We start from the raw sequence: 13,604 nt of genomic DNA on the forward strand, positions 1-13,604 counted from the left end.
TTATTTTTCCATCACAGCACGTAACACATTTGCTCTGTGGTTGGATATCTCCTTGGGTAACCAAGCTTTTTTTATACACAGAATGTGTCCTGGCATCTCGCTTGCCATCACACTCTAGCCAAATATCTGTCAGCAATGCAAACTCTTGAGACATTGTGCTAAAAATCTCAAAGACAATCCCCATTTTTTTTACTTGATTTTGAATGTGCAAATTCCAAAGCTGTCATTCCTATCTTTGCATCCAGGTGCTGATCTGGAGCAAAAATACAGCTAGTCAAGTGTATGAATACCTGACATGTTCTGGTTTATTGATTCACTACTAAAGCAAGGTAAGGGTGCTTCTGATTCTAAATAACTTAGCAATTTGCAAGTTCCCTTTATGCTAGCCCAACACAAAGGGTCAGCCAAAACAATTAGATCCTCAGATAACCTCCCAACGAAATATGCACATCCAGGTTTCAGTGCATGTAGACCTAGAAATTTAGGGGAATATAATTTTCTTTTTAACAGCAGAGTTAAGAAGAAAATCAGACCAGAAAACTGCCTTCTTGTTCCCTAGCAACATGCCGCCAAGCTTAGATTTCCACTATTGTTCAAAATCTATACAAGAAGAGATTATTGTATTATTATGCTAAAAATGATCAAATTGACCCATAAACTCTAACCATGCATGGCCATCTCAAGTCCACTGGCAAAGGGTAACTAGTGACGGCCGAACACCCCCCTGTTCGGCTCACACCAGAACATCTCGAACAGGGAAAAAGTTCTAGTGAACATGCAAACTATTAAAGTCTATGGGATAAGAACATGAAAAATCAAAAGTCTTCATTTTAAAGGCTTACAGTATATGCAAGTTATTGCAAAAAAAGTGTATAGAGACCCGGGTATTGCCATGGGGGACATGTATCAATGCAAAAAAATTTTTTAAAACTATCGTTTTTACAGAATCAGTGATTTTAATTATGCTTAAATTGAAACAATAAAAATGAAAAATTCCTTTAAATATCGTGCCTGGGAGGTCCCCTAAATGTGCATGTAAAGTAGCACATCTGTACGAGGTATGGAGCCTTCTGCAGCAATACTGTCATTTCTAAAGAAAAAAATATAATATAAACTTGCTCGCGGCTGTAATGTATTGTCGGCCCCCGGCAATATAGATAAAAAAAATTTAAAAAACTACCAAAATGTAAAAAAAAAAAAAAAAACAGCTTGGGGCCCTCCCCAAAATCAATACCAGACCCTTATTCGAGCATGCAGCCTGACAGGTCAGGAAAGGGAAAGGGGCGAGCGGGTGCCCCCCCTCCTGAACCATACCAGGCCATAATGCCCTCAACATGGGTGCTTTGGGGCACATGACGTCCGAAGGGGCGGTGCCACCAGGTGATGTATTCAGGTGGGCCCGTCCCTTGCCTATAAAAGAGCTGTCAAAGCTGAAGAGCAGGCATATGGCGAGTAGCCTCTGAATGCAAAGCGGTTTTGATTTTCTTTCTATTTTTCAGGTCCGGTGGGCGTTGTGATTGACTATGGATTTTTCTTTTTACTGTGGTTTTTACTTTTTTACACTTTTTTGGTGAATGGGTAGGGGTACTATGTACCGGATACCCATTCCCATGGGGAGGCGGGATCTGGGGGCCCCCTTGTTAAAGGGGGCTTCCAGATTCCGATAAGCCCACCCACAGACCGCCACAGCCACAGCCCAGGGTTGTCAGGAAGAGGCCCTTGTCCCCATCAACATTGGGACAAGGTGCTTTGGGGGGCACTCCATTTTGGCGTGGAGTTTCCCTAAAAATCTATACCAGACCCGAAGGGCCTGGTATAGATTTTTTTTTCGGGGGGACCCAATGCCATTTTTTTTTTTTCAATTCTGTCATAGGGTTTCCCTTAACCACTTAAATACAGGGCACTTTCACCCCCTTCCTGCCTGGACCAATTTTCCGCTTTCAGTGCTTATTGGACAGCTCCCTTTAACATTAGCGTCTATGGGAAATATTGGTCAACTTAGTATGGCACTGCTCTCTGTCTTTAATATTGGCGTCAATGGGAAATATTGGTCAGCTTGGGGAGCACCAAGAGGGGACCCAGGACTACAACATATCCATACATTTTAATAGTGGAGTATGCCTGTACACTAAACTGACTGCACTAAACTGACTCAACACACTCTCCACTAACTACCTGCCTAATTTTTATTGTAACACACTATACACAGTTGCCGCATAAGTGGCAGCCTTATATAGTGTGGGGCGTGGACTTAGCCCCTGAGCCATGATTGGCTGAAGGCACCTTGCCTTTGGCCAATCATGGCTCTGACAGGACATTGTGCTGTGATTGGCTAAAGCATACAGGTCAGGTGCATGCTTTGGCCAATCATCAGCAATCAATGCCCTGCCACAGCGTTCTGCGAAAATCACCAGTTAAAGCGCTGCAACAGCATTCTGTGAACATCAGCAAAAAATGCGCTGCAACAGCGTTCTGTGAACATACGAACAGCTGATGTTCGTATGTTCGCACAGAGCCCATCCCTAAAGGTAACTATGAGCTGATTACATTTTTGTGTGTCTTTAGTACGGCAGTGGGATCTACATTTTGCTACACAGAGGAGTCCACCAAAAATAAGAGCAAAAGCTACAGAAATGAGGCATAAATAATATTACACACTAAATACTTGAACATCTTCTGGTTGTATAAGCAACAAACAAATGTAAAATCATATCTCACTTCATTCACAGTTAGGGCCACTCGTTATTCTGGTACTTCCCATTTCTCTTCCTCTCTTTCTTCTCTTTCTGCACTCTCTCCAATTCGGCTTCATACATCATTTCTTGGATGAGGTATTTTTCTCTCCGCATTCGATCTCTCAGGTCTTTGGGAAGGTCAGGTATCAGGTAGGAGATCAAATTCTTTATGCAAAAAACAAGATGCTGAAACACAAAATTTGAGGTGAAGGTCATTTAGAAAAAAGTAAAACATATTTAAATAAACTCAAAAAATAATGGAAATCTACAAGCAGTGAAATACTGAAATATATCATATATTCTGATTGGTACTGTTAAATGGGAAAAAGGTTGGCTTGGGGTTGCAGCGTTGTCCCATTGACTTGAATGGCAAAGTTTGACAGGCAGTTGCAGTGCTTCCTGTCAACTTATCATGCTGAGTTAAATTTTCATTAGAGCCACATAAAGCATTGCATGAAATCAGCCCCCTCTTGACTGTATTTAAAGCCTAGTACACACTAATGTTTTTTTTCTGCTTGAATAAAAAAAAAAAAAAAACAGCTCTGGTTGGAGCTGCTGTACTAACAATCCAACGTTAGTTCAGTGATCTCCCCAACTGAGCTGTTGTGTTCTGACAGGGGGATGACACCCCCGCCAGAACACTTCGATCAGTGCTCTCAGTTAATCGAGAGTCGGTTGGCTGCTGGTTTTCCAGCATGCTTGTCCAACAGCATGGCTTCTGTCAGACCGGCTGACATACAGTTTTTATTGAACCGGCTGATGTCTCCCGACATTTGGCCCGTGTGTGCTAGGCATTAGACTCTAGGTGGGTCAGGGAAGGAGGAAGGTCTGTAAAACTGTGGTAGTAGATACTTAGTTAGCAGATACTTACTAACTGTAAGTAGTAGATACATCTATTGCACAGTTATCATGCCAATTTCTGGCTTCCCGTGCCTTTTGATGGACATTAGATTGCTTATTAAACCTACAAATGACCAAACAGCAAGATTGACCCCATCGACTACAATAGGGTTCGTAGTTTGTGAAACTTGACAAAAACCAAACCCAGGCAGATTTAAAGTGTATGTATACCTAAAATTTCGTTTTTCAGTTTTGGATAGAGTAGGAAGGGTTTTGGAGACAGGACAGGAAGTGAAAGTAAAGGTCTACAGTGAGTTAAATGGTTGTACTCAAAAGAAGTGTCCCCATTGGAAGCATTCTCCTCTGTTCTTGGGAACAACATTTTCGATTTCCCAAAATGTTTTGTTTCAATGGAAACAGCCCACAGGAGAGAGGATACCTTTTCCCTAGTGAGACACAGACAGTAATAAAAACTTGACAGGGGTTCTAATCCCCCCACACTCAAAAACATAAAAAAAATATTGGCTATACATACACTTGCATTTTGGATGGCATTGGGAATGATTAAACTCCCTGTCACAAATAAAGATTTTGCCTTTTCTTCCTCAAATTATTACTCAATTATTGAAAAAAAAAAAAAAGAGAGAGATTTTTTGATTTTTACTTTGGATTTAGTATCTGGGGGGTCTAAAAAGTGTACATGTGAAGTTTCAGCTCTGTAGCATGTCCAGAACCATAAAAACAAGATTGTTTGTATTAGAAAACTTTCAGCTCAGGAGGTTGGCTTCGTTTTTTGCCTTGCCGGTTTAATAGCAGGCATTTTTTTGGGTTCTTTGCAGTCAGGAAAAACATCTGAACTTGTGTATAGTGGTACTGTGCACAAGTTCTGATGTTTTGCCTGCCTCCAAAAACCCCCAAAAAATGCAAGCAAAAACACACCTGGGCATTTTTTTTTTTTTTTGACGCTAGCGTTTTTTTGGCATTTTTTGGGGTTCTTTTGAGGCAGGCAAAACATCTGAACTTGTGTATAGTGGTGTATATACACACATACATATATTTATATACACACCTAGACATATATAGGTGTGATAGTAGCAGAAATATATGCTTGCGCTAATGAAATCATTTACAGCAATATATTTCTGCTACTATCACACCTATATATGGCTAGGTGTCTATATACATATAATTATGTGTGTATATATACCACTATACACAAGTTCAGATGTTTTGCCTGCCTCAAAAGAACCTCAAAAAATGCCAAAAAAAACGCTAGCGTAAAAAAAAAAAATGCCCAGGTGTGTTTTTGCTGGCATTTTTTGGGGGTTTTTGGAGGCAGGCAGAACATCAGAACTTGTGCACAGTACCACTATACACAAGTTCAGATGTTCTTCCTGACTGCAAAGAACCCAAAAAAATGCCTTCTATTAAACCGGCAAGGTGTTACAGCAGCAAAGCCAACCTCCTGTGCTGAAAGTTTTCTAATACAAGCAATCTTTTTTTTTATGGTTCTGGACATGCTACAGAGCTGAAACTTCACATGTACACCTTTTAGACCCCCCAGATCTGAAATCCAAAGTAAAAATCAAAAAATCTCTCTCATCTGAACTTGTGTATAGTGGTACTGTGCACAAGTTCAGATGTTTTGCCTGCCTCCAAAACCCCCCAAAAAATGCCAGCAAAAACACACCTGGGCATTTTTTTTTTGACGCTAGCGTTTTTTTGGCATTTTTTTGGGTTCTTTTGAGGCAGGCAAAACATCTGAACTTGTGTATAGTGGTATATATACACACATAATTATATGTATATAGACACCTAGCCATATATAGGTGTGATAGTAGCAGAAATATATTACTGTAAATGATTTCATTAGCGTAAGCATTTATTTCTGCTACTATCACACCTATATATGTCTAGGGGTATATATACAGACATATATGTGTATATATACCCCCTATACACATGTTCAGATGTCATGTCTGACATCAAACATGTCCTCAAAAAAGCAGTGGCAGTGGCAGCCCCTGCAGCATAAAAAATGCTTGGCTGGTGAGAAGCCATATTCCTGTGCCGAAGCAATTCAGAGAAATGATCATTTCTCTATAGCGGTCACCCTGCAATGGAAGGGTTTTGTCACCCTGCCATAGCAGTCACTGCCAGTTAACCCTACACTACACTACGGTCCCCTTACACTTAACACTTTCCCTACAGAAACTAAATTTTTGAAGCTAACTTAAGTGTAAAGGAGCACTCTAACTACACTAGATATCCCTTTCCTCACACTAATAAATAGCTAAATGACACTTTTAAAGTAAAATTAACAGAACTGCTTCCGCTCTCTTCCATGTCCAGTATAACAATGCTAGGAATATGGCGGGGGCGATCTTATATACTGGGGGGCATATTCACTAATGATTGGTCTAGGGATCCCCTAGTCACTCCAATCACATTCCTAGCATTCTCCTGCCCCCTCAATTGGCTTTTGCTAATGGTTCTGGTCCAATCACGGGCTTTTAAAGCCCATTTCCTGAAGCATTGCATTTTGGGCGGTTCTGGTTGCCGAATTCCGAACTTTTTGGGCAAAAAGTTCTAAATTCGGCCGAACCTCGAACACCCAATGTTCGGGCCGAACCGATGGTCGACCCGAACCGTTCGACCATCCCTAATTAGAAGCTTTCCCCTCTAATTTTGTTCAACTGACATCTCAAATTTTTTGATTTTGGATAAATACGCTTTCATAGGAATTTACAGGGTATTTTGTATGGTTTTCTATCTTACAGAAGAGCAAAAACAGCAGTGCTTTGGCTGGTTTCTAAAGCTAGCCATACATGGCTCATTTTCTCATTTTCTAGCTGGAGGGCTAAAGGAAAAAAATTCAAAGTCATTGTTCAGCCAATACTTTTTCACCGAATACAGTCTATTCTAAATCATTTTTTTTTAAGCCTTGGTAATAGTGCTTGCAGGACCACTTACGGCTTGAATTTCAGACCATTCAAGCCATCTTTGGCTAGCTTAAAAGAGAAGTTTGGGTTTAAAAAAAAAAACAAACATTTATACTTACCTAGGTGGATGCAGCATCAATGGTGCATCTATCCCCTGTCGCCCCTATACTAGGAAATGACTGCTGTTCTCAGTCTTTACTGAGCAGAGAGCCAGTGACTGTCAGTTACCAGCTATCGGCTTTGGAGGCAGTGAGAGTGGCTTGCTCACATTCTCAGTGGCTCGCTGTGAGGCTGAGCCAGCTGCGGGTCCAGGCATCTGAGTGGATCCCAACAATCTCAGAGTCTGGACTAGCTGAATGACTTCAGACGACAACAGGCTCTAATCCAATCAGGTTCTATTGCACTGCACAGTGCTATCAATCTAATATAGGAAACCTGCTTATAGGAGGGAAAAGCACAGACCTGCCCTGCTTCACTGTCCAATAAGCAGGATGAGGCAGTGAAGTTAAACATGTTATTTACTGAAAATATTGCAATGTCATTTATTAGAAGTGACAAAACCATTTTCCTTAACTGCAACAAAGAAAGTGGTTTTACCCTCCTGGCTACACCACAGTGGAGCAGACGTGCAAAAAAATTGCTGACCAGAATCACACATATTCTATGACTTTTAACGTATATTATAATTATGTTACACTTTTAAGTATTTCAACTGTATATTTACTTTGTTGACCAAAATTCACATTCAATACCAATATGTACCACCTTTTTATTAGACTGGCTTACAGAGGGATTCAAGGTACTTTCAAAAGCGTTTCAAATATAACCCTCTAAGAATGTCGCAGCTAATGGCAATTTAAGCACAGTAAGTGGGAGAAGTCAGTAAATATACAAGTATTGTTAGAACAAGCTTAAGGGAATCAAGAATGTAAGAATGGCTAAGTATATTGAAAGACATTGTTACAGGTACCCAGCTGTATATGGCAGAAATAATAATCAGAAAACCAAGTTGGATGGAAATTTAAGCATTTCATGAATATTTATACAATTATTATAATGGGTAACAATTTTCAGAATGTACAAAAATAGTAGTAGTCATACAAAAGAGTATAAAATATGACAATGAAGGATAGAAATGATGTGCTCAAAAAGTAAAATTGGTCCTGAACTAAATCTAGATTTTAAATCTTGCTTATAAGAGATGCATAATTTAACAACAAACCCTCTTGTGTGTATATCTGTGTTCGAGTCTGTGGCTGAATAGTCATAGACCTTTTGTTTGTTACAATATAAAATCTACTAGGGAAGCAGGGCTTAGCAAAGACAGGTTGCCAAGATATTGAAGCAGGGTTGCCAACCATCAGAAAATTTACTGACAGTTTGTAAAATCAGTGATTTTTACAGCTGTCAGTAAATGTCCATTCGAGAGATTTTTGCTCGGCAAGCATAAGAAAGAACCCCTTGACAGCTTTATGCAGCACCAGCAGCCACTTATCCAGGCAGAGTTTGGAGCCAGTTTGGATTATTTTTAAATAGAAGTAGGCTGGAGCTGGTGGTGGAAGGAGTAGGTGGCCACATTTGCCAATTCGCAGTTTAGGCTGCAACGTGATCTCAACTGTGCTCTGCCTGCCACCTTTCTGCTTAGATAGGTTGTTAAAATCCAGCGGCAACAGCTCCTGAAGCCTGTACTCAGGGCCCCATGTGCCCCACAGCTACACTGCGCTCTCCTCCAGAGTAACCTATCCTGCTCTTCTGCAGCTTCAGTTCTCTATCAGGTACTGTCAAGGAGGGGGATTTGAGGGTGGGAGAAGAGCACTGAACTTAGGGAGGGGGCAATTTGGGGGAAAAGGGGGCACCCCTGTATTCTCCACTCTGTATACAACACACTCTTGAACCCTTCACTCTGTACACATTGCACACCTGAACCCTGCACTCTGTATGGAGCGCACACCTGAACCCTTCATTCTGTACTTAATGCACACTCAGGGTATTTAATATCCCTTTAAGACACTCCCACTGTTAGTGTATAATCAAGTTTAAAAATTGTGTTTATACTGTTTTAATATAGATCGTTTTAGTTTCTAATAGTTCTGTAATTTTTTTAGGTTGTCAGTAAAAAATGTGCACTTCTATAACCCCTACTTGCTCATCAGTTAGCTGAGTGGTTTACTATGCTCAACATCTCCTTTTTTAATTTTGTTCCAATTATCTCTTATATCAGGAAATTTTATAGGGGATGATTTGGGGGAAAAGGGGGCACACCTGTACTCTGCACTTTGTATGCAGTGCACCATTGAATCCTGCACTCTGTACGCAGCGCACACTTGAACCCTGCACTCTGTACGTGGTGCACATCTGAACCCTGCACTTTGTACACAGCGCACTCCAGAACCTTGCACTGTGTATGCAGCAAACCCCTGAACCCTGCACTCTGTATGCAGCGCACTCCTGAACCCTACACTCTGTATGCAGCACACTCCTGAACCCTGCACTCTGTATGCAGCGCACTCCTGAACCTTGCACTCTGTACTTAATGCACACTCCTGGTATTTAATGTCCCTTTAAGACCCTCCTACTGTTAGTGTATTATTAACGTTAAAAGATTGTGTTTATACTGTTTGAATATAGATTGTTTTAGTTTCTAGTAGGAGTTCTGTCATCTTTTCAGGTTGTCAGTACAAAATGTGCTCTGTCAGTAAATTTTCCATGTTCTTTCAGTTAAAAAAAGTTGTGGGAGGTTGGCAACCCTGAACTGAAGGCACATTCACACACTGTATATGCATTATGGCAACAACACCTTTAGTTACACTAGTGGCATTATACAGCAAGAGTAGGATGCTAGGTAGAAAAAAAACTACAACTCAGGAGATTGGCCCCCTGCTGGTGGCCCAACCCCCTATCCCATCTGCAACAAGCGTTTCAGTTAGTAGCAAGCAGTACACAGTAAACGAGCAAACAGTGCATAGCCATATAGCAGGTGCTGTGTACTTCAGTGAATGCAAAGAAAAGGATTTTGCAGTGAGTACAAGAGTTGTTCCTCCACTTCCTGAAGGACCTAGGTGGATCATTAGATATTGACCAATGGAATGCCCCAAAAGGGAAGAAGACCAAACAAAAGAACAACCGATTCTTGCGGATTTAGGGTTGAGCTACTGGCAGCCACTGTCTTTTTGTTGTACCTAGTGCCCTACTGCTGCAGGTGCAGGGGGCATTATAACCCATCAGTCAAGAATAGGTGAGTTCTACTACAAATTATGGCAACACACAGATATACTGTATGTGCATTTTACTGCACTGCTGTTTTTATTGTTATTTTTGTATGAAATTCTAATGCACATGTGCACCACAACACACATGCTTATAATGCACTAGGATGTACAGATGCATTCACTCTGTGTATTATGGTGTTCTCCAAGTATACAGGTAATGTGTACACCGCTCAGGTGAGGAAATAGGCAACAATCCACTATGGGTGCCTACCCCAGGTCACCACCGTAGACTTCACAGATCAAGAGGAAAAAATTGGGCACACATCACAATGGAGCTGAAGCAAATGAAATCCTTTATTGTCACATGCCAGACACATAGAACAGAATAAACACTGATGCGTTTCACACAGACATAACGTGCTTACTTATAACCCATAAGAGAGCATGTTATGTCTGTGTGGAACGTGTCAACGTTTATCCTGTTCTATGTGTCTGGCATGTGACAATAAAGGACTTAATTTGCTTAAGCTCCATGGTGGTATGCAGCCAATTCTTTCCTCTTGGCCTATTATGGTGTGCTGCATTGGAAAATATTGTGCAGGTGTTTTGTAACCTTCATTAACAACTCATTCATAACAAATGAGCTGCTTTAATGCAATGAATGTTAACATGTGAAGCAATGAGTGCTAAATTGTACGTGCTAACGCACTGCAACAATGTGAATCAAGCCCTGAAGTAATTGTAAATGATCACCTTGTAAAATAACCCATTTAGTTTAACACAGAAATGAAAGGTAAAACATTTGTGTATAGACATAAAAAAATACACTATAAATGCCTTTTTTCACTTTTTAATAAGTGACCAAATTTCCCTCTGTTCTCAGCTGCAAAAGAGCTGGGAAAGGAGAAGCAACAGTACACTGAGCTTCCAATAAAATGCTGTGCAGGGGGTGTGTGTGTCAGGACAAGTCTAATCATTGGAGGAGAGCACATTAAGTTTCCAGCATAGCTAGAGAACTGACCACGCTGTGCTCTTCTGTTTAGAATGGTCAGTTTTTAATAAGAAAGCAGAGGGGCTGGCAGGAACACCAGGGATTTCACACAAAGGAAGTAATACAAAGAGAATTTGATACTTTTTCATACAGGTACATGGTACAGCATATCTCTGATGTTTCTCGCAGTATGTTCACATTCCTCTATATCAGCCTTTATATACCAACAATGTAAAGACCTCTTAAACATGACGCTTGTGTTATCTTACCTCAAATACAATTATGAAAGCTAAGCGTGCAGCAAGCACATGCCAAAACTGCAAAGTGTAAGCATAGGGCTCAGGACCATGAGGTGGACCTCGGTAGTCTCGATACCTGTAAACAGGTGAGAAAAGTGCTTCAATAAAATCTCAGGTAATCAAACATCAAGGTAAACCTATAAAAGGTGGCTGATTCATTAGAAATAAGGTTAAAGCTGTATTAAACCCAAAACAAAAAAATGTATATATTGCTGCTTACCAATCATTAGATGTGATGGCTGCATTAGTTTCCTTTTTTTATTTTTTGAAGGAGAATGGGGGCACATTTTCTACAGCAGCATTGTCAGTCTGGGAGGAGGGGAGTGTTAGCTACACTAGCAGATTTAGATACATTAACACATTGAAGCTGAACTCCAGTTAATACTTTTTAATCAGTCACAGCAAACATTTTGTTTTTTTAGGACAAAGGTTTTAGACAAAACAAAATAGAAGAAAAAAATCCTAAAAAAAAAGAAAACAAATGCAGCCATCACATCTAAGAATTGGTAGGCTGCAATATAATAAATGTTTGATTTTTGGTTTAATACTGCTTTAAAGTATAACTAAAGTCAATTTTGTTCTTTAGTTTTGGATAGAAAGGAGAAGGATTAGAAAACCTATTAGGTTTTTATTGCTGTCTGTGCCCCCATTAAGGAGATTCACCCTATTTGTCCCATTTACCAATATCATTGAAAGTGAAAGTAAAAGAAAATCCCAAATTTTGGGTTGCCCTCAGAAAAGTAATAGAGGGGAAATCTTCCAATGATGACACTAGTTCTGGTGACCTGGGGGTCCCCAAGAGGAAATTCCTCTCATTTCCTGTTTTGATATGGGACAGGAAGTGAAGGGAAATCTCCACAATGGGACACAGATAGCGAAAAAAAAAAAAAAAAATCTGATAGGGGTTATTACTTACTCTATCCAAAATGAAAAAAAAGTTTTGGCTATAGTTCTGCTTTAAGGTGTTGTACGTAGGAACTATTTTAAATCCAGTAAACATTTTTTATTGAATCTCACATAACTAAGCATAAAGGATCACATTAGGTGATTTTGCCTGGCCTTCAGACTTCTATAACCCTTATTTGCTCATCAGTTATCTGAATGGTTACTATGTTCAACATCTCCTTTTTTAATTTTGTTCCAATTATCTCTTATATCAGGATATTGTACATCAGGAACAAATGTCTCTTACCGGCAATATTTCACATGTGCGCCATTAAATCTTGCATGAAACTCAGAATCTGTGCGATTCTCAAAATCATGTACTAGGAAGACAGAAAGGCTTGCATTTACATACCCGACCATGCACCTTTGAAAACAAAAATGAAGAGTTAGTGCATGTGTTATCAATTTACACTAAAGTGAATAAAGCCAAAACGTGTTTTGCAGCTTTTCATAGAGTAGGGAAGTATTAAAACACTTTTAGCACAATTAACCTTAAAATATTCCCATACCAGCAACCCCTCCCAATTCTTTTAATTGCTTGTTCTCCGCCTCTGAGCTCTTCAAAAACAGGCTTTTCATAAAAATGAATGGAGATTCTTCTAAGCACAGATGGGGAGTATTCAGTGAAGGGCCTGTGTCTGTGCCAGTGAAGGGCCTGTGTCTGTGCCAGTGAAGAGCCTGAGTCTGTGCCAGTGAAGGGCCTGTGTCTGTGCCAGTGAAGGGCCTGTGTCTGTGCCAGTGAAGAGCCTGAGTCTGTGCCAGTGAAGGGCCTGTGTCTGTGCCAGTGAAGGGCCTGTGTCTGTGCCAGTGAAGAGCCTGTGTCTGTGCCAGTGAAGGGCCTGAGTCTGTGCCAGTGAAGAGCCTGAGTCTGTGCCAGTGAAGGACCTGAGTCTGTGCCAGTGAAGAGCCTGTGACTTTGGCACTGAAGGTCCTGTGTCTGTGCCAGTGAAGGGCCTGAGTCTGTGCCAGTGAAGAGCCTGTGTCTTTGGTACTGAAAGTCCTGTGTCTGTGCCAGTGAAGAGCCTGTGTCTGTGGCACTGAAGGTCCTGTGTCTGTGCCAGTTAAGAGCCTACGTCTGTGCCAGTGAAGAGCCTGTGTTTGTAGCAGTGAAGAGCCTGAGTCTGTGCCAGTGAAGAGCCTACGTCTGTGCCAGTGAAGGGGCCTGAGTCTGTGCCAGTGAAGAGCCTACATCTGTGCCAGTGAAGAGCCTGTGTCTGTGCCAGTGAAGAGCCTGAGTCTGTGGGCTGCACAGCAAAGTTCTTGGAGCAGTGAGGACAGGTACACATTATATTTGGGGGGGAGGAAGGGGTGGGGGAACAGTTGCTGTGAGGGGTGATTTAAAGAATAACTAAGGCCAGGTTCACATATGTGCGGCCTCAGTTCCCAACATGGGGTCCGGGGCGTTCCTGTTCGCCGGTTCAGGTTCAAATCAGATCCAAATTTTTGCCTGACCTCACACCTGAACCTGACCCAAACACGCACAGGACCCTTTTGGAATGCGAACCGTGGCCGCCCTGGACCTGTGTTAACCGGCTCCATTGAGAGCCGGACACACTCGCATGTCATGCGAATTGGATGTGGGGAAACCAGCATCCAATTCGCACATATTTGGCCTAAAAGTACTAAATGCACACTCATCCTTT

The 13,604-nt window shown here is 41.1% G+C and overlaps 1 protein-coding gene across 3 annotated transcripts in view; it reads right to left on the minus strand.

Moving 5' to 3' along the window:
- Positions 1-2,718: 2,718 nt before the first annotated feature.
- The window catches only part of ANO4 (anoctamin 4), a 339,157-nt gene continuing 328,271 nt past the window's right edge, over positions 2,719-13,604 (minus strand). For all 3 annotated transcript variants that reach the window (XM_082254744.1, XM_082254745.1, XM_082254746.1), the window contains 3 exons: positions 12,209-12,325; positions 10,987-11,092; positions 2,719-2,921 (listed from right to left, as the gene is read on the minus strand). In XM_082254744.1, the coding sequence (XP_082110870.1) occupies positions 2,730-2,921; positions 10,987-11,092; positions 12,209-12,325 (415 nt within the window). In that variant the 3' untranslated portion in view covers positions 2,719-2,729. The remainder of the gene's footprint in view (positions 2,922-10,986; positions 11,093-12,208; positions 12,326-13,604) is intronic.

Source organism: Pelophylax lessonae (genome assembly GCF_965119305.1).
Source record: "Pelophylax lessonae genome assembly, chromosome: 4".
NCBI lineage: Eukaryota > Metazoa > Chordata > Amphibia > Anura > Ranidae > Pelophylax > Pelophylax lessonae.